Genomic DNA, 27626 nt, shown 5'->3' on the forward strand with positions numbered 1-27626 from the left:
AGCTGCATAAAAAGGGGTAAGAGTTAAGAAATAACAAAGGGCAAGGTTTGTGATAGATTGGATGGCAGGAAAGTTTAATGAACAAGAAAGGATAGCCAATAAAGATACAAAAGATGTGCAAAGAGAGAATGATACTTATATTCCAAGACTGACTGTTCATTGTACTCTCATTCCTAGTGGAATATACATAGTTCAATTCACACTGTGGTATTCCCAGCTACAATGTCACAGTTTAAGGTATTATCATTCCCAATTTCAGTCAAGTTCCTAGTCCCAATCTTGCAGAATCTTCTTTGTCCATTCTCATAGCCAGATATTTCCAGTTACTTTGAGTATAGTAATAGTGTTTGTATCATTGACACATGCTAGTCCCAGTCCTACAGATTTACAGTATTCTTGGTTCCAGTATCACTGTGTTAATGCCAGCCTCATATTATTCCCCATCTCCATGTCATTCTCGGTCTTGATAAACCATTCTGTGAATATTTAGAGTGCCCTGGTCTATTGCCAGTCCATCTATTACTTACAGTGCAGCTCTTCCCAGCCCTAATGATATTCCCAGCTGGTCACTGTCCATAGTACCTGTATTTTCATCTTAGTGACGCTCCCTGTATCATGGCAACATCCTGTGCTAGTCTTAGTTCTAGTGGCGTTCCCAGCCACAGTGGTATTAGCAATCCCAGTCACTGTCTGCGTTTTTCCCAGTCACGGTAGCATTGCTTGTTTTCACAGATCCATATGCCTTTGATTTGCCAGCCCCAGCGGTTATTCCAATCCCAGGTTTAGTGTCTCTAATTCTTAGTTCCAACGTCACGGTTGAGCCCTGAGTCTTTATGCCTAGTGGTTGTCCCAGTTCAAGTTTCTCTGCATCAATTCCTTGTTAAGTGGCAATCCTAAATCCAGTGCCACCACCTATTGTTTCTAGTTATAGCCTGTTTTTCTAGTCCTAACAGAACTCTTCATTACTTCCTCGACCAGTTATAATCCCATCTACAATGCCAATGTCTGTCACTATCCATTCACATATCTCTGTTTGTTATTCCTACCACCAGTGGGGTAATCGCACACAGAACCATTGCCCGTCATTTCCAAAGTTCTGGTTCTCTGTTACATTGCTTTCCTCCTCTTTGTAGTGCAGCGATTGAGAGGACGCACAGCCAGAGAACACAGTTACCACGGCGACGGCGCCGTACGACGTCAAATCGCTCGTCATTCGCGTTATATAGTGCATGCCGGTTTCCACGGCAACCACCATCACCTACAGTAATTCACAGCGGACAAAAATAAGTGGGGCTCGGTGGTAGGCACACGAACGGTTTGAGGCGCGCATTTCGGAAACACTTGTTTTTTTTACGGCTTGTGGAAGAGAGTGTGGAAACACATCGGTGCAGTCATGAGCGAGGTAACCACATCCTCTGGGGGTTCTTCCGTGCATATTCGTGGTCACATATAATACTGGGTATTACTTTGACATGACATATTACTGGGTTATAAGTTTCTAAATCTTTGGTTATAGTAATAAAGTCAATTTGATTTCTGGTGCTATCACTTGGACTTTTCCAGGTCCACAAGTGTCTTGGATGGTTTTTAACCATCGCCTTTCTCATTTCTCGCCTTTTTCATTTCTTTCCCCTAATCCAAATTTTCCTCTGGTATTTCCATCAGCACCTTGTCCTACTTTAGCATTTAGATCTCCTATGACAATAACAATATCTTGAGATTTTCATCCATTCTTTGCTTGTTCAAGCTCTTCATAGAATTTATCTATATCCTCATTTGTTCCATCTGTTGTTGGTGCATATACCTGTATAATTGCTAAATCAAATGGCTGTCCCTCTGAATCTAACAAGGAGCACTCTTTCTGATATTGCCCAATGTCCTAAAACACTTTTTACCATATTTTCAACCTACTCCATTAGTATGGGATGTTCCATAAGAATAAATTAGTGTTTTATTTCTATTCTGACATGTACCAGCACCTGTCCAACGAACTTTGCTAATTCCCATGATGTTAATTTTTAGTCTTTCCATTTCATTTATCTCATTGTCCAATCTTCCTGCTTGATATAGGGTTCTTACTTTCCAAGTGGCAATAATTCTCTTTTGTGTTACTTGAATGTTATGAGCAGTAGCTTGATGACGGTTGGGGATCCCCTGCTGCCAAGAATCAACCCTACTGAGAGAAGCATCTTCAGAATTATCTTGAAGATCCTCTTGATGCTATTGTTGTGCGATACATTTTGTGAGTTTGACCATAGTTTAAGTAAGGAATAGATTTCAAAGTCTAGAAATAAAATCTGTTGAAGATAATAGCAATCATGTAGAAATGAAGTTTAACTCTCTGAAGGATGCCTTGGTAGAATCAGCAAAGTCAGTGATTCCTAAAAAAGAAAAAAGCACAAAGAATAAATGGATGACAGATGAAATCAAAAATCTAATGGAAGAAAGGAGACTGAAGAAAGCAAATCCTATGGAATATAAGTCCTTAGATAAAAAGGTAAAAAGCTTATGTCAAAAAGCCAAAGAAGAATGGTTAAACCAGGAATGTGAGCAACTAGAAATAATCCCTATTACTGATCCAAAAAGGGTACATCAACAAATCAGGAATATCACTGGTAAAAAGCTCCTCTGTTCTTCAGGTGGATGTTTGAAAACAAAGGACGGTACCATTATCATGGAAAAAGATGAGATTATGAACAGATGGACTGAGGATATTCAGGAATTGTTTTAAGACGATCAAGGTGAAAAACCAGAAATTAAGAAGAATATTGAAGGTCCAAGTATTTTAAAATCTGAAGTTCGTAATGCAATAAATAAGATGAAGAAAGGAAAGGCAGCAGATCCTGATGAATTAGTAATAGAACAAATTATCACCCTTGAAGATTATGGAATTGAAAAACTTACTGATTTGATCAATGACATTTATGAGACTGGAATAATACCAGAAGAAATGAAAAAATCAGTATTTATCACTCTTCCTAAGAAACCTGGAGCAATAGAATGTGAATTACATAGGACCATAAGTTTAATGAGTCATATCACCAAGATACTTCTAAGAATTTTGATGACAAGAGCTAAAAGTAAGGGAAAATCTGGAATAGGTAAAGAACAATGTGGTTTTGTGAAAGACAAAGGTACAAGAAACGTGATATTGATGTTAAGGATACTATCAGAATGAGCTATTCAAGTGCAAAAAGATTTGTTTGTTTGTTTTATCGACTACACAAAAGCATTGGATAAAGTGAAGCACAATAAGTTATTTGAAATATTACGGGAAACTCTAGATCTAGATTCGAAAGATCTCCGCCTAATCAGAAATCTGTACTGGGAACAAACTGCCGCTGTAAGAATAGATGGAGAAGTGAGTCAGTTTACGAAAATCAAAAGAGGCATTAGACAAGGGTGTGTTTTCTCCCCTGATTTGTTTAATGTGTACAGTGAAACAATGTTACAAAAAATAAGAGACATCTTGGGAATCAAAGTTGGTGGTAAAAACATCAATAATTTCAGATATGCAGATGACACTGTGTTAATTGCAAGTACGGAGGAAGAACTACAAAACTTAATTGATATAGTTGTTGAAGAAAGTGCAAAAATGGGTCTATCTATCAATCGCAAAAAGACAGAATGTATGGTGATATCCAAAAAAAAGGAGAATCTTATCTGCAGGCTGAGAATAAATGGGGAAGATATAAAACAAGTACAGAACTTTTGCTACTTCGGAAGCTGGGTGACATCAGATGGCAGGTGTGACATGGACATCAAAAGAAGAATAGGTATGGCAAAAGACACCTTTATGAGAATGAAGAGTATATTGACCAACACGAAACTAGGCATGACAACCTGCCTCAGAGCATTGAGATGTTACGTTTATCCAGTTATGTTATATAGATCAGAATGTTGGACAATATCTAATAATATGAGGAAACAAATTGAAGCAGCAGAGATGTGGTTTTTGAGGAGGATGCAAAGAATATCATGGACGAAACAACCATCTAACGAGATGTCATGAACAGAGCAAACACAAAAAGAGAAATAATGTATGAGATCATGAAAAGGCAAAGTAACTTCATTGGACATGTGATTAGGAAAGAGGAGTTAGAATGCACGGTAATTATGGGAAAGATTGAAGGGGAGAAAGCAAGAGGAAAGCAAAGACAAATGATGATGGAGACAGCGGCCAGAGAACTGGAAATGAATACCAATGAATTGATCCACTTGACCCGAAACAGGAGTGTGTGGGCCATGGCAGTCAAAGCTCAAACTGGGCATGGCACCTGATGATGTTGATAACTCTAGGTGTTTCGGGAAGAGCCAGGTCCGGCTTGCGGCAGGAATAAACTTGAGAGACTGTCTTTTGACATGAGCTCCTACTGATGTGAAACCGGGCGCTGGTGACAAAAAAAGAACTGTACCAGTCTCCAGGGTACCAAAGCAAAGCACTGCGGGTGCAGAAATCTGAATATAAAATAATACTGCCAATATTCAGCAGTTCATGCAGCTGCTGTGGAGAGAAACTCACTATTTTCTCTCAGGCAGATCACAAGTGTGCCCATGGGTCAATTGCACCAACAACAGGAGTGTAGAGTAATTTAAGGAATTAGAATGCGTATTCTTACTTCATCCTCAATTCATGACTTTGGAGCCGACCCGGAGGTATGGCAGATGTCTTCCGCTTTCTACAGAGACAACTACAATCCCGGGGATGGGGCACATAACTGTATCCTCAATCCCCAGGGCTCGGTCATTTGTCTTAAGTTATCTACTCCCATGTCTACTGTTAAACCGTAATGCCCAGGTAAATGGGAGTAACCCGTCGAATAAATTACACCCCAAGAAATAAATTAAAAGGGCAACGATGTACAGGCTGTAAAACTGAAAATATAAATTAAATCATTCCGCACATACTTTAATTTGAGGATGACTACCTCACTATGTCTCAATTTCGTGAAATTGTTTTAAAAAAAAGGCAGCAATCAGACAACTTCCATCCAACACGAGAACACTGAAACATCAACTGTTATCGCATATTAATAAGTAAATTAAAATATTTACAATTAAGCCTCTAAAGTTCTTTCGTAGGGCGGATCCTTGATGAAGCGTAATGTTTTCGTGATTTGTATATTTCTCCGGTAATGTTTCTTCTTCCTTCCACCGCCCGTACAGCCAAGGTCAAAACGGAAACAGAGTAGCTTTATTTTTGCTCGGTTTCACAGAAATGTAAAGCACGCGGAGTCACACGATTACTTTATTCAGCAAAATTCAATCCTGTTTTTTTTGTTCCCACCTGCACTATGTCTATGTCTATGGTGGATTATCCCAAGAAAGAATAATGGAGTTTATTAAAATTTATTGAAGTAGACAACAAAGAAAACATTTAAGAAATTTTGCCACTTCAAATTTCAAAGTTTACATTTTTCAATGTGGCTTGCATTTGAATTACCATTGTTAAACTAATGGTTGAATTGTAAACCATTACCCGGGCAATTTTGGTCACCTACCTACAGGAAAAGATGTTAATTAGAGGGCAGAGAAAATTTACAAGGATGTTGCCAGAATCTGAGGACTTAAGTTAAAGGGAAAGGTTGAATCGGTTAGGACTTTGTTCCCTGTGGTGTAGGAGAATTGAGGGGAGATTTGACAGAGGTATACAAAACTATAAGGGGTATCGATAGGGTAAATGCAAGCAGGCTTTTTCTCCTGAGGTTGGGTAAGACTAGAACTAGGTCATGGGTTAAGGGTGAAAGGTGAAATGTTTAAGAGGAAAATGAGGCAGAACTTCTTCACTCAGAGGGTGAGAGTGTGGAACTGCCAGCAGAAATGGTGGATGCAGGTTCAATTTCAACATTTAAGGGAAGTTTGGATAAGTACGTATGGATGGGAGGGTTATGGAGGGCTATGGTCCAGGTGCAAATCGATGGGACAATGCAGATGAATAGTTCGGTACAGACTAGATGGGCCAAAGGGCTTGGTTCTGTGCTGTAGTGTTCCATAACTCTATGACTATGCAACAAGCTATATATAGAAATCACCAACTTTTTTCCTACTAGCTGAAAACTGCTGTGTAAGAACATGCATTGTAAATAATCATATAACAAATTACTTTTAGCATTAATGTCCAATAAAAATGACATGTTATTAGTTCTTTAGCAAACAGGTTCCTGCTGGATACTTATTATGTATACAGCTGGATACAAATCGTTATATAATAATTAAAAAAAACAAAAAACTTTTTGTCAAGTTATTAAAAATACTGCTTAGAAAGCATAGTTAACAATTTCTGCAGCTGCTAAATTTGACAAGATGCATTCCCATGTAAATACTTTGAAAAGTTATGCAAGAAATCACTTTTAATAGACATTAGGAATTAATGACCGAAGTGTCTTCCATCTTCCTGTCTCATGGCTTTCTCTCAACCAAGGTGGACAGTCTTTGATGACTACTCATCTATTTTGCACACCTCTGCTGTCACCTCTTTTTCTGGTCTAAGCATGAGATCATAAGACATGGGAACAGAATTAAGCCCTTCAGCCCGTTGAGTTTGTTTCGCCACATGATGGCTGATGTATTTTCCCTCTCAACCTCATTCTCCTGCCTCCTCCCCATAACCTTTGACCAATCAAGAACCTATCAAGCTCTGCTTTAAATATGCCCAATAGCTTGGCCTCCAGAGCCGTTTGTGGAAATTAGTTCCACAGATTCATCTCCCTCAGGTTAAATAAATTCCTCCTCATCCCTGTCCTCAAGGGATGTCCTTTGATTCTGAGGCTGTGCTCTCTGATTCTAGACTCTCCCATTATTCAATGCATCCTCCATCTAGGCCTCTCAATATTTAGAGTGTTTCAATGAAATCTCTCTTTCCTCCCCCCATTATTCTAAACTCCAGTGAGTACAGGCCTAGAGCCATCAAACACTCCTCATATGCCAACCCTTTCATTTCCAAGATCATTCCTGTAGGCCTCCTCTAGATCCTCCACTTTCTTTCTTAGAAATGGGACCTTAATCTGCTCACAATATTTTAAATGTGTTCTGATCAATGCCTTATAAAGCCTCAGCATCGCATCCTTGCTTTTATGTTCTAGTCCTCTCAAAATGAACAGTAACATTACACTTGGCTTCTTCGTTGCCAACCCCACCTTCAAATTAACCTTTAGAGTATCCTCCAGTAGGACTCCCAAGTGCCTTTGCACCTCCAATTCTGAATTCACTCCCTATTCAGAAAATAGTCTACGCCTTTATTCGTTCTACCAAAGTGCATGACTATACACTTCCCTACACTGTATTCCATTTCTAGGCCCATTGTCCTAATCTGTCCAAGTCCTTCTGCAGATTTCTTGCTTTCTCAGCACTAACAGCCCCTCCAACTATCTTTCTATCATCTGTAAACTTGGCCACAAACACATCATTTCTGTCAAGCAGATCATTAATATATGACATGAAAAGTAGTGGATCCAGCACAGAACCCTGCGGAGCACCATTTGTCATTTGGCAGCCAACTAGAAACTCAGTTCCTTTATTCCCACTCTTGGCTTCTTGCCAGTCAGCCAATCTTCTGTCCATGGTATCTTTCCTGTAATACCAATGTCTTTTATCTTCCTTAGTAGTCTCATGTGCAGCACCTTGTCAAAGGCTTTCTGAAAATCCAAGTAAATAACATCCACTGACTCTCCTTTGTATATCCTGCCTGTTATTTCCTCAAAGAATTCCCCTTAAGGAAACCAAGCTAACTTCTGCCTGTTTATTGTGTGTTTCCAAGTGCCCCGAAAATTGCCAACCACTGAAGTCAGGCTGATTGACTTGTAATTTCCCGCCTTTTGCCTCCTTCCCTTCTTAAAGAGTAGAGTGACATCTGTGATTTTCCAGTCCTCTAAAACCATTCCAAAATGTAGTGATTCTTGAAAGATCACTAATAATGCCTCCACAATTTCTTTAGCTACCTCTTTCAGAACCCTGGGGTGTAGTTCATCTTGGTCCAGGTGACTTATCTTCCTTCAGACCTTTAAGTTCCCTAAGCACTTTCTCCCTAGTAATAGTGATTACACTCATTTCTGTCTCCTGACAGTCTTGAATTTCTGACATGCTACTGGTGCCTTCCACAGTGAGGATAGATGCAAAATACTTATTCAGTTCATCCGTCATTTCTTTGTTCCCTATTACTACCTCTTCAGTATAATTTTTCAATGGTGCAATGTCCACTCTTGCCTATCTTTTATTCATTATATATCCGACAAACCTTTGATATCCTTTTTTTATATTATTGGCTAGCTTACCTTGACATTTTTTCTTTTATCTCTTTATTACTTATTTAGTTGATCCTGTTCGTTTTTAAGATTTTTCAATCATCTAGCTTTCCATTAATTTTTGCTATATTGTATGCCCTCACTTTTTCCTTTATGCTGATTTTGACTTCCCTTGTCAGCCACAATTGTCTCATCTTCCCTTTAGAATGCTTCTTCTTCTTTAGGATGTATCTATCTGGCATCTTCCGAATTATTCTCAGAAACTCAAGCCATTGCTGTTCTACTGTCATCCCTGCTAGTGTTCCCTTCCAATTAACTTTGGCCAGCTCCTCCCTCATGCCTGTGTACTCATCTGTAATACCGATACATCCAATTTTAGTTTATCCCTCTCAGAAAGCAGGGTGAATCCTATCATATTATGATCACTGCCACCCAAAGGTTGCTTTACCTTAAGCTCTCTAATCAAATCTGTTCTATTACACAACACCCAATCCAGAATTGCCTATTTCTCAGTGGACTCATCTACAAGCTGTGTGGAAAAAAAAACATCCTGTAGGCATTCTACAGTTCCTTCTCTTAGGATCCAGTAACAATCTCATTTTCCCAACCTACCTGCATATTGAAATCCCCCATAACTATCATAACATTGACCTTTTTGCATTCCTTTTTTAAATCTCTGGTTGTTATTTGTACTCCACATCCTGGCTACTATATATAACTCCCATCAGGGTATTTTAACCCTTGCAGTTATGTAACTCTATCAGCAAGGGGGTCTACATCTTCTGATCTTATGTCTCTTCTTTCTAAGGATTTCATTTCATATTTTACAAACAAAGTCATCCCACGCCCTCTACTCGCATGCCTGTACTTTCGATACAAGGTGTATTCTTGGTTGTTAAGCTCCCATCTGTTAAATTCTTATCCCTGTCTAAACTTTCTGTCTTATTCTGGAGACTTAAGTGACCTCTTTTGTGCTCTCCTTCACTTTTATTTTATATGTACTTACCCAAGCTGTTGAACTCACCTTCCCCACCCCCGCCAACTACTTCATTTGTAGTCCTATCCACAGCCCTACTTATGCAATGCGTTCGGGCTCCTGTCCCATCACGGTTCAGGTGGAGCCCGTCCCATTGGAACAACTCCCTCCTTCAAAAATACTGCTGCCACTGTTGGACAGATTCAGATCCACTTTGCCCACACCAATTTTTGAGCCACTCTGATCTTATTAACCCTGTGCCAATTTGCAACGTGACTACAGTAACAATTGAGAGATGGTTACGTTTTTGGTCTGCATTTTAATTTTGCCCCTAGCTGCTCAAATTCACTCAACAGAACCTCTTTCCCTGCTCTTTCTACGTCATCGATACCCACATCGATCACGACTTCTGGACCGTACCCCTCCCCCTTGAAGTTCATCTGAAGGTCAGTTGAGATGTCCTGAACTTGGACATTTCAGCCTTTGGGTCTCTTGATCTTTGTGACAGAGAATTGTGTCTGTTCTTCAGACTATACTATTTCCATTACAGTTTCATTTCTTGAATCATGGTGCCATGGTTTGGTTGTTCTTTCTTCCTATAACCCCCACTCTCATCCTGACAGGGAGCAACAATCTCAGACCTGCTGGGCAAGCTCAGGGCTGAGGCTGCACCAGCAATTCCTTTTAGATCCCCCTCGCAGTCACAACCACTTGTCCCTGGCTTCAGACTGAATTTGAAGTAATTAATCTAATGGGTGTGACTGCCTCCTGAAACACAGTGTAAGGTAATTCTCCTCCTCCCTGATGCATCACCTTGTTCGAAAGTCAGATTTCAGATCATCAACTTTGAGCCTGAGTTCCTTGAGCAACCAGTACTTGCTGTAAATGTGGTCATCAGCTGCCACAATGAGGTCCGCTAGCTTCTACATCATGCAGCTACAACACATCATCTGATACTGCATTCTACTTAATATGTACTTGCAATTTGTTATCTTTTTAGTTAACTACTATATAAATATCCTTACCTGTTCTTACCTGCTCTTCTGAGTTTCAGACTTCAGACTCCTGTACTGGTCTACTCATGCAATGGCCTCAGCTGCCTTGGCTTCCACCTCTTCTCGTTAAAGCTTCTTGAGTCAAAGCCTTAGTTCCCCACTCTATCCCTGTCCCACTCTAACAATGGCTGCTCCCACAATGGCCTTTCCATTTGTACCTCACTTCCTTTTATTGGCCCAAGTGATTTGTCTGCAATGAGACTTGCTCTTTTCAGTGGCTTCTGCTCTTACACAGACCTCACTCTCACTACTCCAAAGGACAGACTTCTCCAGAACTTACCTTACACCCCACCAGCTTCCACACTTCACAGATCATATTTCTCAATTTTCACCAACTCCATCAGGAATCCACCACTTGACACATATTCTTCTCTTTATTTTATTTTTGAAGAATGTGGACCCTTCATGACTCCTGGTCTTCTTTTCTGTCTCCACCAACCATTCCTCATCTTCCAGCTCTTTGCATCCAGAGGAGATGCAATGTTTGTTCTTTCACCTTTTTCTTTCTCACCATCCAGGGATGCATGCAGTCTTCCAAGGCAAAGCAGTCATTTAAACTTCTTCAGAACTAGTATACTGCATTTGGTGATCACAATTTGGTCTCTTCTGTAAAAGAGAAACAGATGCAGATCACTTTGTGGAGCATCTGTGTTCAGTCTATAAGTGCTTTTGATTGCCTACTACATTAATTCTTCACTGACTCTCACCTATTCTATCTGTAGCTTCTGGTACCATTACAATGAGGCCCATTTCAAGTTCAGTGCACAGCACTTCATTTTCTATGTGAATACATTGCATCCTCCAGGATTCAATATTGAATTCTCCAACTTTCGCTCATTTTTACTGTATATATCAGAACTGGGTTATTTCTCCGGTAGATCGTTCAATAGTTTGACTCAGTTCTCTCTCCATTACTACAACCAATGTATGTCCTACGATTCCGCTTTTAGTGACAGATAACATGGACAGAGTAGTCACAAATTCCCTTTGTTTTATCCACCCCTTCTGCAACCTTTTCCGCAACATAGAATTAACTTTTTGTATCTATTTTCTGGTTTCTTCAGAGAGGTTCTGACTCAAAACATTAACTGTGTTATTCATCCCACAGATGTTGCCTGTCTTGCTGGAAAATTGTCAACCTTTTTTATGTTTTACTTCAAATTTCCAGCATCTGCTGTTTTCACTATTTTAGTTAAAATTGTTAAATTTTAACATTTAAGATACCGTAAGATGTTACATTTTAAAATTTAACTGAAATTCAACAGTTCCTTAGGTATATTATAGGTTCAACAGTGCACATGAAGTAATGGTTTCAGTGCAATTAAGGTTTAATATAGAGAATACAACATTTGATCTGAGTGAGATAAAGCCACAGAAATTTTTAGATTTGGCTTACTTCAGGTCACACCTGGAGTGTTACAAGATCTAATTCGCATCTAACTATATCAATACTGTACTTGGTTTAGTTCAAGCTTTGTCTTCTATGTTATTCACCTCAATTACTCCCAATGGTATCAAAATCTCCATTGATTACTACACAGAAATAATTCTTTGAATTATTTACCGTCTTCTCTTTCAGTAATCCCAAAACAAACCCTGTGGGACACATTTCCCAATCTCACTTGCTCTTAACCTTTATAATATTTGTCCATTCATAGCAGTTTCTAAATCATATTGCTGAGATCTCTTTGATTGTACACCTTTCAGTTTCCTCTTTTTGGTCTACTCTGTATATTGAGGAGCCTGAGGGTAACACGGTAGCATAGTGGTTAGCACAATGCTTTACAGTACCAGCAACTGGGGTTCAATTCCTGCTGCTGCCTGTAAGGCGTTTTTATGTTCTTCCCGTGACTGGGTGCTCCCATGGTCCAAAGACGTACTGGTCGTTAGGTTAATGGGTCATTGTAAATCGTCCCGTGATTAGGCCTGGGTTAAATCGGGGATTGCTGGGTGGTGCAGCTTGAAGGGCTGGAAGGGCCTATTCCACTCTGCACTGAATCTCAATAAATAAAATAAATAAATTATGATAGAGCTGTACCAGATACAGATGTCTGGCAAAATATCCTTGCAATCAATGTAATATAGGCTTAGAATGCTAAAATTACTCAAAGGTTAGGCAGCATCTGAGGATTGAGAATTGAAATCATTGTTTCAGATTGTTAACAACCTTATCTAGAATATTTATTCGACAGAAATTCAATTAAATTAACAAATTGACAGTTTTGAGTCAGTGAGTCATAGAATTATGCAACATGCACAGAAGCCATTTCATTCATCTTGTTCATGACAGCCAGTGTCACCCTTCTGTATTAACCCCATTTTCCAGTGCTTCAGTAGTGTAAGTGCTTATCTAGACACTTAATTTTGTCAGTGTGCATTCTAGGTACTTACCACTCTCTGGCTGAAGAAGGTTCTCTACACATCCATTCTGAAACTCACTCTTACCTAAAAATCTATGTTCTGTAGTTTTATGTATCTTTGTTATGAGTAAACATTTTCTGAAATCCACCTTGTCTATACTTCTCATAATTCTATATAACTCAGTCATGTCCCCTCGTAATCTCTTCTTTTCCAGGAAGTAAAAAAAACGTAGCTTCTCCTGTCCCTCCTTATAACTGAACTGATTCATCCTTGGCAGCATCCTGGTGAATCTCCCTTGTACCATCTCCACTGCTATCACGTCCTTCCCATGGCACGTATAAAAGAAGGCAAGGCATTAGACGTGATTTATATTGACTTTAGTAAGGCCTTAGACAAGGTCCCACATGGGAGACTGGTTGAAAATGTTAGGACCCATGGGATCTAACAGTTGGCAAACCGGATCCAGATTTGGCTTGGCAATAAGAGACAGGGTGATTGTAGAAGATTGTTTTGCATTTGGATGCCTGTGATTAGTCATGTCCCATAAAGATCACTGCTGGGACCCTAGTTGTTAGTAATATTTCTAACTTTGATTTGCATGTGGGAGGCAAGATCAGTACCATTGACTAGAACTGCTTGCAGTCCTTCAGGTAGGTCTAGACAAAGTTTTATAATATTCAGCACCTCGACTAACGAAGGCAGGTAGCCCTATGCCTTCCTAACCATGTTATCTACCTATGTTGGCACCTTCAAAGATCTGTGGTCCCTTTGTTCCTCAATACTCTCTAAGATCCTATCATTCATGGTGTATCCTCACATCTATAGTACTCTCTAAAAACAGTACCTCACATTTCTGTGGATTATATACTGTACAACTGGCATTTTTTCAGCTTATTTTACCAACATCAATACATCTGCAGCCAAATAGTACTTGACACACTGTAAGGACTCCACCAATCTTGGTGTCATCTATAAATTTACTGATCTTACCTTCCAAGTCCAAATCCAACTCATGCATATTACAAACAGCTAGGGTGCCTGCACTGATCTTTGAAGAACACCACTAGTCACAGGCATCCAATCACAAAAATAGTCTTCTACATCACCTCCTGTCTCTTATTGCCAAGCCAATTCTGGATCCAGTTTGCCAACTTACTGTGGAATCCCATGGTTCCTAATCTTTTGAAGCAATCTTCCATATGGGATATTGTCAGTTACTTTATTAAAGTCAATGCAAACCATATTTATTGTCTTTCCCTCATTGATACACTTTATTACCTCTTCAAAGAATTCATTGAAATTGGTCAAACAGGATCTGCCCTTGACAAACCTGTGCTGACTGTCTCTGATTAGTAACTGCTTTTCCAAGTCATCAATAGTCCTTTGCCTCAGAGTTTTTTTTTCTAGCATCTTATATGCCACTGATGTTAGGCTTATGGGTCTATAGTTACCATGCTTCTCCCTGCTGCCATTCTTAAAATAAGAACAATGTTTGCTATCCTCCAGTCATCTAATATCTAGCTTTTGTGTAGTGAAGATTTAACATTCTCAGATGGAGCACTGGCAAACTTTTTCACTGCCTGGTGTGGCAGCCTGGGATAAATCTTATCTAATCGTGGGGACTTATTCACTGTTAAGACCATAAGACGATAAGATATCTGAGCAGAATTGGGCCATTTGGCTTATCGAGTTTGCTCCGCCATTTCATGATGGCTGATCTCTGCCCCAATCTCCTGCCTTCTCTCTGTAACCCACCATGCCCTGATCAATCAAGAATCTATCAACCCCTGCCTTAGATATATATCAAGAATTGGCCTCCGCAGCTGCCTGTGGCAAAGAATTCCACAGATTCACCACTCTCTGGCTAAAGAAATTCCTCTCCAGTTTCAGCACATCCTTTCTAAGATAAGGGACCCAAAACTGCTCACAACACTCCAAGTGAGGCCTCACCAGTGCTTTATAAAATCTCAACATTACATCCTGTTAAGACTGCTTAGCCATCAAATACCTCCTTTTTTCCATAGAGGCCTGCACTAGATTTTTATCTACCCCTTCACTGAATTCTCCAGCTACAAAGGTGGATTCTTTTGTGAATAATGATGAAAAGTATTCATTTAAAACCTCAGCTGTACAATTTGGCTCCATGCACAGAATGTCCTTGTTGTACCTAACTGGCTCCACAATTTCCATCAAAGTTGCTGGTGAATGCAGCAGGCCAGGCAGCATGTCTAGGAAGAGGTACAGTCGATGTTTCGGGCCGAGACCCTTTGTCAGGACTAACTGAAGGAAGAGTTAGTAAGAGATTTGAAAGTTGGACGGGGAGGGGGAGATCCAAAATGATAGGAGAAGACAGGAGGGGGAGGGATGGAGCCAAGAGCTGGACAGGTGATTGGCAAAAGGGATATGAGAGGATCATGGGACAGGAGGCTCGGGGAGAAAGACAAGGGGGTGGGAACCCAGAAGATGGGCAAGGGGTATAGTCAGAGGGACAGAGGGAGAAAAAAGAGAGTGAGAGAAAGAATGTGTGTATAAAAATAAGTAACAGATGGGGTACGAGGGGGAGATGGGGCATTAGCGGAAGTTAGAGAAGTCAATGTTCATGCCATCAGGTTGGAGGCTACCCAGACGGAATATAAGGTGTTGTTCCTCCAACCTGAGTGTGGCTTCGTCTTTACAGTAGAGGAGGGCGTGGATAGACATGTCAGAATGAGAATGGGATGTGGAATTAAAATGTGTGGCCACTGGGAGATCCTGCTTTCTCTGGCGGACAGAGCGTAGGTGTTCAGCAAAGCGGTCTCCCAGTCTGCGTCGGGTCTCGCCAATATATAGAAGGCCACATCGGGAGCACCGGACGCAGTATATCACCCCAGCTGACTCACAGGTGAAGTGTCGCCTCACCTGGAAGGACTGTCTGGGGCCCTGAATGGTGGTAAGGGAGGAAGTGTAAGGGCATGTGTAGCACTTGTTCTGCTTACAAGAATAAGTGCCAGGAGGGAGATCAGTGGGGAGGGATGGGGGGGACAAATGGACAAGGGAGTCGCGTAGGGAGCGATCCCTGCGGAAGGCAGAGAGGGGAGGGAAAGATGTGCTTAGTGGTTGGATCCCGTTGGAGGTGGCAGAAGTTATGGAGAATAATATGTTGGACCCGGAGGCTGGTGGGGTGGTAGGTGAGGACCAGGGGAACCCTATTCCTAGTGGGGTGGCGGGAGGATGGAGTGAGAGTAGATGTGTGTGAAATGGGGGAGATGCGTTTGAGAGCAGAGTTGATGGTGGAGGAAGGGAAGCCCCTTCCTTTAAAAAAGGAGGACATCTCCCTCGTCCTGGAATGAAAAGCCTTATCCTGAGAGCAGATGCGGCGGAGACGGAGGAATTGCAAGAAGGGGATGGCATTTTTGCAAGAGACAGGGTGAGAAGAGGAATAGTCCAGATAGCTGTGAGAGTCAGTAGGCTTATAGTAGACATCAGTGGATAAGCTGTCTCCAGAGATAGAGACAGAAAGATCTAGAAAAGGGAGGGAGGTGTTGGAAATGGACCAGGTAAACTTGAGGGCAGGGTGAAAGTTGGAGGGAAAGTTAATAAAGTCAGTGAGCTCAGCATGCATGCAGGAAGCAGCGCCAATGCAGTCATCGATGTAGCGAAGGAAAAGTGGGGGACAGATACCAGAACAGGCATGGAACATAGATTGTTCCACAAAGCCAACAAAAAGACAGGCATAGCTAGGACCCATACGAGTGCCCATAGCTACACCTTTAGTTTGGAGGAAGTGGGAGGAGCCAAAGGAGAAATTATTAACAGTAAGGACTAATTCCACTAGCCGGAACAGAGTGGTGGTAGAGGGGAACTGATTAGGTCTGGAATCCAAAAAGAAGCGGAGAGCTTTGAGACCTTCCTGGTGGGGTTGGAAGTATATAGGGATATGGACATCCATGGTGAAAATAAAGCGGTGGGGGCCAGAGAACTTAAAATCATCGAAAAGTTTAAGAGCGTGAGAAGTGTCACGAACATAGGTAGGAAGGGATTGAACAAAGGGGGATAAAACCGTGTCGAGGTATGCAGAAACGAGTTCGGTGGGGCAGGAGCAAGCTGAGACAATAGGTCTGCCAGGACAGGCAGGTTTGTGGATCTTGGGTAGGAGGTAGAAACGGGAAGTGCGAGGTGTGGGAACTATAAAGTTGGTAGCAGTGGATGGGAGATCCCCTGAGCGGATAAAGTCGGTGAAGGTGTGGGAGACAATGGCCTGGTGCTCCTTAGTGGGGTCACAATTGAGGGGTAAATAAGAGGAGGTATCTGCCACGATCGTGTGTGTTGCTTGAATTTCCAACGTCTGCAGAATTCCTGTTATCCACAATTTCCATTATTCCTTTCCCTTAATATACTTAGAAAGCCCCTTTAGATTTACCTAATCCTTCCTGCCAACAATTTTCATGATCCATCTTAGTCTTGCTAATTTTTTAAGCCTCTCCCATGAGCTCTTGTCCTCATGACAGGATTCCCCTGTCAGTTGTTCCCTATACCTATCTCATTTGCTTCCTCTGTGCTCTTTATCCAATCCTAAGTATACTCTGACAATCAGAGTTCCCTCTAGTTGTTGCCACTAAATTTTAGCCTTCTAGAAACATGTTGGCCTTGAACTCTTGCTACTTCTTCTTTGATTGCTCCCCGCTATGCAGATGCAGAAGTACCTATAAGTAGATTACCCCAGTCTAACTTTGCCAAATCTACTATTACGTTAATGAAATTGGCCTTAGCACAATTTAAGACCTTAATTACTGGTCCATTTCCATAGCCGCTTTAAAATATATTATCTTCAAAATAATACCCCACTGACACTCCCTGCACTTAACTATTACATTCTGCAAGCCAAGATCCAATAATACTTCCTTTGTTTATCTATCTTATACTGCATCAAAGAGCTCTCCAGGGTACATCCCTCTGAGCCTTTAGAGCAAAGACAATTCCAAGTAATAATTGAAATCCTCCAGTATGATAACCATATTTTTTATTCAGAGTTTGTAATCATCTTCTGTCTTACTCTTCTTTCTTTCTTGCTTGACCCCACTTTAAAAAAAAAACTCCATAGTGAGTCCATTTGCAGCTCCATTGATAGTACACATTTTGCTGGGAGTTGCATTTGGACGTACTTCTTGTGGAGACACTGAAAATGTTTCTTGCATTAAATTAAAACAATCGCACATCTATTAACGATATAATCTCACATTTTTTATTGAAAAGAACGATGACCAGAAATCTGTAGAGAAGGAAACTAAAGGATCTGATGAGCTAGGAACTCTTCCTCCTGCCCCAGAAGCGGAGTCAGAACTAATCGTAGAGGCTGAAGCTAAACCAGTGTCAGAGTCAGGGGCTGAACTAGTAGCAGAGACTGCAGCTGAACCAGTGCCAGAGCCAGTGGCAGAGACTGCAGCTGAACCAGCAACACAGCCAGTGGCAGAGACTGCAGCTGAACCAGCAACACAGCCAGTGGCAGAGACTGCAGCTGAACCAGCAACACAGCCAGTGGCAGAGACTGCAGCTGAACCAGCAACACAGCCAGTGGCAGAGACTGCAGCTGAACCAGCAACACAGCCAGTGGCAGAGACTGCAGCTGAACCAGTGCCAGAGCCAGTGGAGGCAGAAGGTGAACCAGCAACACAGCCAGTGGCAGAGACTGCAGCTGAACCAGTGCCAAAGTCGGTGGATAACCGAACAGCTGAGACTGCAGCTGAACCAGCAACACAGCCAGTAACTGAACCAATGGTAGAAACTGCAGCTGAAGCAGAAGGGCAGGACATTACCACATCCGAAATTGAGCCAATAAATAAAGGTGAAACATCTGTTAAACCTGAGCTACAACCTACAACAATTGCTACAATTCAACCCACAGCTGCAGCTAAGACAGAGGTGTCTACAGAAGTTGAAGAAAAATTTGCAAGCTGTTTTGAAGATCCATATAAGCGATCTGTGTTGTATATGGAGAAGCATAATATTCTACAGATATTTCAGGTTGGTGGGCACTTCAAAAGCAAGTTACTCTGGTCCATCTGATTAACAGGAGCTTAAGTTAATTGCAGACTTTTTTTTTCTGGTGCCAGGTTAATATTGTTTGGTTCTTCTTAGGGAGGTGTGAATTTGTGAATGGCTGGGTGAAGTTCTTCATCATTACTTGTCTTCCCTGCCTCATTATACATACAACAGAGAAGAGTCTTGCTGCCAGCAGGGTACAGGCCCTTTACCTGGTCTCTGCTGACCTGGCTGATCTCAGGCAGGGATTGGTAAGAAAATTTTCTGTTGCCATCAATGTCCCTGTACTAAGAAGGAAAGAAATCATTTAGGGTTCCTGCACCAAATTGTTTTCTGGTTACTTCTGCTACATAACATAGCTGTAGATAAAAGCAAGATTTTCCTTATGTGTGGTTGAAGAGTTGGTGCAGGGGTGAGTGATTTCTGATTTGTGGATCACTGTGATCTCCTCTGGGGAAGGAGGACCTGTTCAAAAGGGATGGGTTACACCTGAACTCGAGAGGGACCAATGTCCTTTCGGGTAGGTTTCCTAGAGCTGTCGGGGAAGTTTAAACTAGGCTGGCAAGAGGATGAGAGCCAGAGTGTTAGGAGAGATGATAGGACAGTTGGTGTAAAGATAGGGGCACTGTACAGAGAGACAGTGAGGAAGGATAGGCAGAGGATAGGAAGAGAATGCAGTCAGATGGATGGGTTGATGTAATTAATGCAGGAAATATTAAGAACAAGGGTGATGAGCTCAGAGCATGGATCAGTTGATGGAATGATGATGATGTGGCTATTGCTGAAATGTTGCTGTTACAAGGGCAGGATTGGTTGCTTGATGCTTCGGCATTTAGATGTTTCAGAAGGGACAGGGAGGGACGTAAAAGAGATGGGGGAGGGGCATTGCTAATCAGGAATTGTATCACAACTGCAGAAAGGAAGCACATCATGGATGGATTGTCTACTGTAGGGGTTCCAAACCTGGGGTTCTCTGTTCTCTGACCCCTTGCTTAATAGTATTGTTCCATGGCACAAAAACAATTAGAAACCCCTGGTCTACTGAGTCTGTGTAGGTGGAAGTCAGGAGCAGGATGGGAGCAATCATTCCAATGAGAATATTTTTAGCACCCCCCTGCCCCCCCCCCAATAGTAACAGGGCCACTGAAGATCAAATAAGTAAGCAGATTGTGGAAAGGTGCAAAAATAACAGGGTTGCTGTCATGGGTGAATTCTACTTCCATAATATTGATTGGCACCTCCCTAGATCAAAGGTTTTAGTTGGGGCGGAATTTCTTAGTTGCATCCAGGAAGGGTTCCTGACACAGTCTGTAGTCAGGGTGACCAGAGGAGAGGCCATACTCTATCTAGTACTTGGTAATGAACCTAATCAGCTGACAGATCTCTCAGTAGGAGATAATGAGCACAATCCCCTGATCTTTAGCACAGCTATGGACATGGATAGGAGCAGACAGTATGAAAAAGTATTTAATTTGTGGAGGGAGGGAGATGGATGGATTATACTTCAGGTTATCGCACTAAGTGAGGGAAGAGATGGCTGGGCTTTGACAATGATCTTTGTGTTCTTCCTGGCCACAGGAGTAGTACCGGAAGATTGGAGGTTGACAAATATTGTTCCTTTATTCAAATGAGGTAATAGGAATAACCTGGGAATGAGTCTTACTTCAGTGTTGGCAAACTAATGGGGAATTCTTAGGGACAGGATTTATCAACATTTGGAGAAACATAGTCTTATGAGGTATAAACATGAGAAATTCTGCAGATGCTGGAAATCCAAAGCAACACACACAAAATGCTGGAGGAACTCAGCAGGTCAGGCAGCATCGATGGAAATGAGAAAACGATGATGTTTCTGGCCGAGACCCTTCTTCGGGACTGGAAAGGAAGGGGGATGATAGCAGAATAACAAGGTGGGGGGTGGGCAAGAAGGATAGCTAGTAGGTGATAGGTGAAGCCAAGTGGGTAGGAAAGATAAAGGCTTGGAGAAGAAAGAATTTGATATGAGAGGAGAAAGGACCATAGGAGAAAAGGAATTGGGAGGGGACCAAGGGGGAGGTGATTGACAGGTGAGAAGAGGTAAGAAGACAGAGTGGGGAATAGAAAAAGAGGAGAGATGGTGGGGAAATATTTCTTACCAGTAGAACTCAATATTCATGCCATCAGTTTGGAGGCTACCCAGATGGAATATGAGGTGTTGCTCCTCCACCCTGATGGTGGCCTCATCATGGCACAAGAGGAGGCCTTGGACTGACATGTCAGAATTGGAATGGGAATTGGACTTAAAATGTTTGGCCACTGGGAAATTCCACTATTGGCGGATGGAGTGGAGTTGCTCTTTTATAAACCTACTGATTCCCACAATAGGTTTATAAAATCAGTAGGTTTATAAAATATGTTGGTTGACAGTTTGTCTCCAGAGATTGGGGCAGAAGGATTGAGAAAGGGGAGGGAGGTGTCAGGAATGGACCAAGTGAATTTAAGGGTAAGGTGGAAGTTGGAGGGAAAGTTGGCGAGCTCAGCACGGGTGCATGAAGTAGTACCAAGCAGTTGTCAAAGCAACAGAGGAAGAGTTGGGGAGCATTACCAGGGAAGGCTTGAAACATAGATTGTTCTATGTAGCCAATGTAAAGGCAGATGCCCATGACTACCCCTTGAGTCTGGAGAAAGTGGGAGAAGCTGAAGGAGTCAATTAAATATTGTTGAGTGTGATGATCAGTTCTGCCAGATGGAGGAGGGTGGTGGTGGAGGAGGGGAACTGGTTGGTTCTTTTATTGAGAAAGAAGTGGAGAGCTTTAAGCCCTTCTTGATGGGGGATAGAAGTGTATCGGGACTGGACATCCATAGTGAAAATGAGGCAGCCAGGGTCAGGGAATTGAAGGTTATTCCTTCTGGTAAGATGGCAGCACCTTTGGATTCAGTGGCCTCTCAGGGACCAATCAAAGGTGTTTTTTTTCTTTGTTAAAGTTCTTTTTTTTACTATTGCAAGATAATGCTGGATTCCAAGAACTTCAGGTACCCCATCAGTGAGTTGCACATTGGTGGAGGTGCTGGACTGGGTGCAGACTGTGTTGCTGCCTGCTACGTTGGAGTAGGTGTGTGAAGGCAGCGTGCAGTGTAACCATGGGTGATCGCCTTCAACATTTCTCTTGCGATCACAAGACCCTGTTGGACATTGATAATGTAAGATACCGCAGGCCTGTTTCCCTTGTTTGGTGGCACGACAGATGGCAGGCAAGCTGTGTGGCCTCGGTTGTAGCCAGGGCGGGCTTGCCTGCTGCTGCAGTCCAGGAGAGGAGATGCCAGAGGTGGTGTAGCATGCGTCTGTGCTCAGTTGGGGAATGGCCCTTCACATCCGTGCTGCCCTCCAGTGTTTGATTGGTGGAATGACAGATTGGATTGCGTGCGTGTGTTTACTGTACCACCAATTTGCAGGACATGTCACTCAGGAAGCTGGCTATATATATGTTTTTATATGTGACTATGTTTTTTTGCTCGCTATTTTGGATGTGCAGTATATGTTTTGCACAGAAGAACACTGTTTCATTCAGCTGTATTCATGTATGATTGAATGATGATTAACCTTGAATTTGATTTGATTGTTAGTGAGGAGACTGAGAGCTTGAGAAATATCGCTGAAGTAGGTGGGAAGGGACTAAACCGAGGGGTGCAGAACGGAGTTAAGGTATGTGGACGTGAGTTCAGTGGGGCAGGTACAGGCAGAGACAATGGGCCTACCTGGACAGTCAGGTTTGTGGATCTTGGGTGGGAGGTAGAAGCGAGCAGTGTGGGGTAAGGGAATAGTGATTTTCGTAGCTGTGGATGGGAGTTCTCCAGAGTTGATGAGGCCAGTGATGGTGTCAGAGACAGTTTTCCGGTGGTCTGGAGTGAGGTCCTCTTCAAGGAGTAGATATGAGGAGGTGTCTGAGAGTTGTTGCTTGGCCTCAGCAAGGTGGAGGTCAGTTTCTCACACTACAACAGCACCCGCTTTGTCTGCAGATTTGATGGTAAGGCTGGGATTGGCATAGAGAGAGTGGAGGGCAGTGCGTTCAGAGGGCTAAGGTTTGAGGAGGAGTGGAGAGAGGATTATTAGGTATAGTCAGCATGGCGTTGTGAGGAGCAGGTCAAGCCTCATGAGCCTGATTGAATTATTTGAAGAAGTCATAAAACATTTTGTTGATGGTAGAGCAATGGATGTGGTGTATATGGATTTTAGTAAGGCATTTAAATATGTTCCCCTTGGTAGGTCATTCAAAAAGTCAAGAGGCATGCGATCCTTGGAAACTTAGATGCATGGACTCAAAATTGGCTAGTCCACAGAAGGCAGAGGGTGGTAGTAGATGGATCCTATTCCACCAGGAGGTTCACGACTAGTGGTGTTCCTTAGCGATCTGTTCTGGGAACCCCTGCTTTTTGTGACTTACATAAATATCTTGGCTGAAGAAGTGGAAAGGTGCATTAATAAATTTGCAGGTGACACAAAGGTCTGTGGCATTGTGGAAAGTGTAGAAAGTTGTTGTAGATCATAGGATGTAAAGCTGGGCTAAGAAGTGGCAGATGGAGGGACTGAGGTGCAAGGGAATGTTGTATAAAAGTGGTTGGACCACACTTGGAGAATTATGTTCAGTTCTGGTCACCTCACTATAGGAAGGATATAGAAACTTTAGAGAGGGTGCAGAGGAGATTTATCAGGTTGCTGCCTGGATTAGAGAACATGTCTTATGAGGAATGGCGGAGCAATCTAGGGCTTTTCTCTTTAGTGTGTAGGACGATGAGAGGCAACTTGACCGAGCTGTATATGATTATAAGAGGCATAGATGGAGTGGACAGCTTGGGGCAAGAATGTTTAATACTAGAGGACATCGTTTTAGGTGAGTGGAGGAAGATATGGGATGTCAGAGATAGATTTTTTATACGGAGAGTGGTAAGTATCTGGAATACACTGTTGGGGGTGGTGGGAAAGGCTGATACACTAGGAACACTTAAGAGTCTCTTAGGGAGACATGTGGATAAAAGAAATGGAGGGCGATGGGCTGTGTAGGAGGGATGGATTAGATTGATTGTACATTTGGTTGAAAAGTCAGCACATTGTGGGCATGTCTTATGCTATACTGTTCAGAATTCAATGCTCTAATTTCATTTACCATTCATTCACACTATGTATTCTAAACTACTTACTGTTAAAAATAAAGGTTCTGTATATCTCCTGCAATCATAAAAAAGAGGTACATCCAAACAGCTGTCTATAAGTCAAAAGAGACAACTTTTTTAGTTTGGTTACCAATTAATTGAAGTACCTCAATCTGAAGCATAGATTATGGCCTATCTGTGTCATTCTTCTACATATTTTTTCCATGCAGGAATCAGTCGATGAGGATACATCATAGTTTTGTGATGACCTTGGATTCTGTACTGACTACTTCTGTGAATACCCCAGTTCACTCATTTTTTTAAGACTGGGATTAAGATTAGATTAAAATTCTGATTTGCTTTCAACAGATTATTTTTTGGACACAATATAATAAAAGCAAGCTAGAGTGCTTTATTAATGTCAGAGGTATGGAACTATTTAGCATTGGTGTGCTTATCTCAGATTTATTTACCTATGGAATCTATATTGTCAAAGTTCTGTGTCTGAATAAGTTCTAGTAGAATTGTAAATCTTTACAATTTCTGATCAGAATCAAATATTTTCGAGCTTTACACAGTCTAGTGTAAAGCACAGGAAGTTCTGCCTATTCTGTTCCTGTAACAGGTCAGAAATTCTTCTTTTGAGCACAGAAGCAGCGGAAAATGCTCAAGCAACACACATAAAAGTTGCTGGTGAACGCAGCAGGCCAGGCAGCATCTCTAGGAAGAGGTGCAGTTGACGTTTCAGGCCGAGACCCTTCGTCAGGACTAACTGAAGGAAGAGTGAGTAAGGGATTTGAAAGTTGGAGGGGGAGGGGGAGATCCAAAATGATAGGAGAAGACAGGAGGGGGAGGGGTGGAGCCAAGAGCTGGACAGGTGATAGGCAAAAGGGATACGAGAGGATCATGGGACAGGAGGTCCGGGAAGAAAGACAAGGGGAGGGGACCCAGAGGATGGGCAAGGGGTATATTCAGAGGGATAGAGGGAGAAAATTGTTCCTCCAACCTGAGGGTGGCTTCATCTTTACAGTAGAGGAGGCCGTGGATAGACATGTCAGAATGGGAATGGGATGTGGAATTAAAATGTGCGGCCACCGGGAGATCCTGCTTTCTCTGGCGGACAGAGTGTAGGTGTTCAGCAAAGCGGTCTCCCAGTCTGCGTCGGGTCTCGCCAATATATAAAAGGCCACATCGGGAGCACTGGACGCAGTATATCACCCCAGCCGACTCATAGGTGAAGTGTTGCCTCACCTGGAAGGACTGTTTAGGGCCCTGAATGATGGTAAGGGAGGAAGTGTAAGGGCATGTGTAGCACTTGTTCTGCTTACACGGATAAGTGCCAGGAGGGAGATCAGTGGGGAGGGATGGGGGGGACGAATGGACAAGGGAGTTGCGTAGGGAGCGATCCCTGCGGAATGCAGAGAGAGGGGGGGAGGGAAAGATGTGCTTAGTGGTTGGATCCCGTTGGAGGTGGCGGAAGTTACGGAGAATAATATGTTGGACCCGGAGGCTGGTGGGGTGGTAGGTGAGGACCAGGGGAACCCTATTCCTATTGGGGTGGCGGGAGGATGGAGTGAGAACAGATGTACGTGAAATGGGGGAGATGCATTTAAGAGCAGAGTTGATAGTGGAGGAAGGGAAGCCCCTTTCTTTAAAAAAGGAAGACATCTCCCTCGTCCTGGAATGAAAAGCCTCATCCTGAGAGCAGATGCGGCGGAGACAGAGAAATTGCGAGAAGGGGATGGCGTTTTTGCAAGAGACAGGGTGAGAAGAGGAATAGTCCAGATAGCTGTGAGAGTCAGTAGGCTTATAGTAGACATCAGTGGATAAGCTGTCTCCAGAGACAGAGACAGAAAGATCTAGAAAGGGGACATCAGTGGATAAGTGGATAAGTTTTCTTCCTAGAGATGCTGCCTGGCCTGCTGCGTTAACTTTTCGATGATTTTAAGTTCCCTGGCCCCCACCGCTTTATTTTCACCATGGATGTCCAGTCTCTATATACTTCCATCCCCCATCAGGAAGGTCTCAAAGCTCTACACTTCTTTTTGGATTCCAGACCTAATCAGTTCTCCTTTACCACCACTCTGCTCCGTCTAGCGGAATTAGTCCTTACTCTTAATAATTTCTCCTTTGGCTCCTCCCACTTCCTCCAAACTAAAGGTGTAGCTATGGGCACCTGTATGGGTCCTAGCTATGCCTGCCTTTTTGTTGGGTTTGTGGAACAATCTATGTTCCGTGCCTATTCTGGTATCTGTCTCCCACTTTTCCTTCGCTACATCGACGACTGCATTGGCGCTGCTTCCTGCACGCATGCTGAGCTCGTTGACTTTATTAACTTTGCCTCCAACTTTCACCCTGCCCTCAAGTTTACCTGGTCCATTTCCGACACCTCGCTCCCCTTTCTAGATCTTTCTGTCTCTATCTCTGGAGACAGCTTATCCACTGATGTCTACTATAAGCCTACTGACTCTCACAGCTATCTGGACTATTCCTCTTCTCACCCTGTCTCTTGCAAAAACGCCATCCCCTTCTCGCAATTCCTCCGTCTCCGCCGCATCTGCTCTCAGGATGAGGCTTTTTATTCCAGGACGAGGGAGATGTCTTCCTTTTTTAAAGCAAGGGGCTTCCCTTCCTCCACTATCAACTCTGCTCTTAAACGCATCTCCCCCATTTCACGTACATCTGCTCTCACTCCATCCTCCCGCCACCCCACTAGGAATAGGGTTCCCCTGGTCCTCACCTACCACCCCACCAGCCTCCGGGTCCAACATATTATTCTCCGTAACTTCCGCCACCTCCAACGGAATCCCACCGCTAAGCACATCTTTCCCTCCCCCCCCCTGCATTCCACAGGGATCGCTCCCTATGCAACTCCCTTGTCCATTGTTCCCCCCCTTCCCTCCCCACTGGTCTCCCTCCTGGCACTTATCCGTGTAAGCGGAACAAGTGCTACACATGCCCTTACACTTCTTCCCTTAACACCATTCAGGGCCCCAAACAGTCCTTCCAGGTGAGGCAACACTTGACCTGTGAGACGGCTGGGGTGATATACTGCGTCTGGTGCTCCCGATGTGGCCTTTTATATATTGGCAAGACCCGACTCAGTCTGGGAGACCGCTTTGCTGAACATCTACGCCCTGTCCGACAGAGAAAGCAGTATCTCCCAGTGGCCACACATTTTAATTCCACATCCCATTCCCATTCTGACATGTCTATCCACGGCCTCCTCTACTGTAAAGATGAAACCACACTCAGGTTGGAGGAACAACACCTTATATTCCGTCTGGGTAGCCTCCAACCTGATGGCATGAACATTGACTTCTCTAACTTCCGCTAATGCCCCACCTCCCCCTCGTACCCCATCTGTTACTTATTTTTATACACACATTCTTTCTCTCACTCTCCTTTTTCTCCCTCTGTCCCTCTGAATATACCTCTTGCCCATCCTCTGGGTTCCCGCCCCCCTTGTCTTTCTTCCCGGACCTCCTGTCTCATAATCCTCTCGTATCCCTTTTTCCTACCACCTGTCCAGCTCTTGGCTCTATCCCTCCCCCTCCTGTCTTCTCCTATCATTTTGGATCTCCCCCTCCCCCTCCCCCTCCAACTTTCAAATCCCTTACTCACTCTTCCTTCAGTTAGTCCTGACGAAGGGTCTCGGCCTGAAACGTCGACTCTCCCTCTTCCTACAGATGATGCCTGGCCTGCTGCGTTCACCAGCAACTTTGATGTGTGTTGCTTGAATTTGCAGCATCTGCAGAATTCCTGTTGTTTGCGGAAAATGCTCAAGTTGAGATCGGAGGAAGGTGAGGAATCCGTGACCTGTTTCATTTTGCAAGCCCCATTGCTGCA

At 42.9% G+C, this 27626-nt stretch overlaps 1 protein-coding gene across 1 annotated transcript in view; it reads left to right on the top strand.

Annotated features, from left to right (window-relative positions):
• The first annotated feature begins 1308 nt into the window (after positions 1-1308).
• The window catches only part of tex55 (testis expressed 55), a 37808-nt gene continuing 11490 nt past the window's right edge, over positions 1309-27626 (top strand). Inside the window, exons 1-2 of the mRNA XM_063049918.1 lie at positions 1309-1402; positions 17865-18632. Coding sequence (XP_062905988.1) covers positions 1394-1402; positions 17865-18632 — 777 coding nt within the window. The 5' untranslated portion in view covers positions 1309-1393. The remainder of the gene's footprint in view (positions 1403-17864; positions 18633-27626) is intronic.

The sequence above is a fragment of the Mobula hypostoma genome, chromosome 6, assembly GCF_963921235.1.
Source record: "Mobula hypostoma chromosome 6, sMobHyp1.1, whole genome shotgun sequence".
NCBI lineage: Eukaryota > Metazoa > Chordata > Chondrichthyes > Myliobatiformes > Myliobatidae > Mobula > Mobula hypostoma.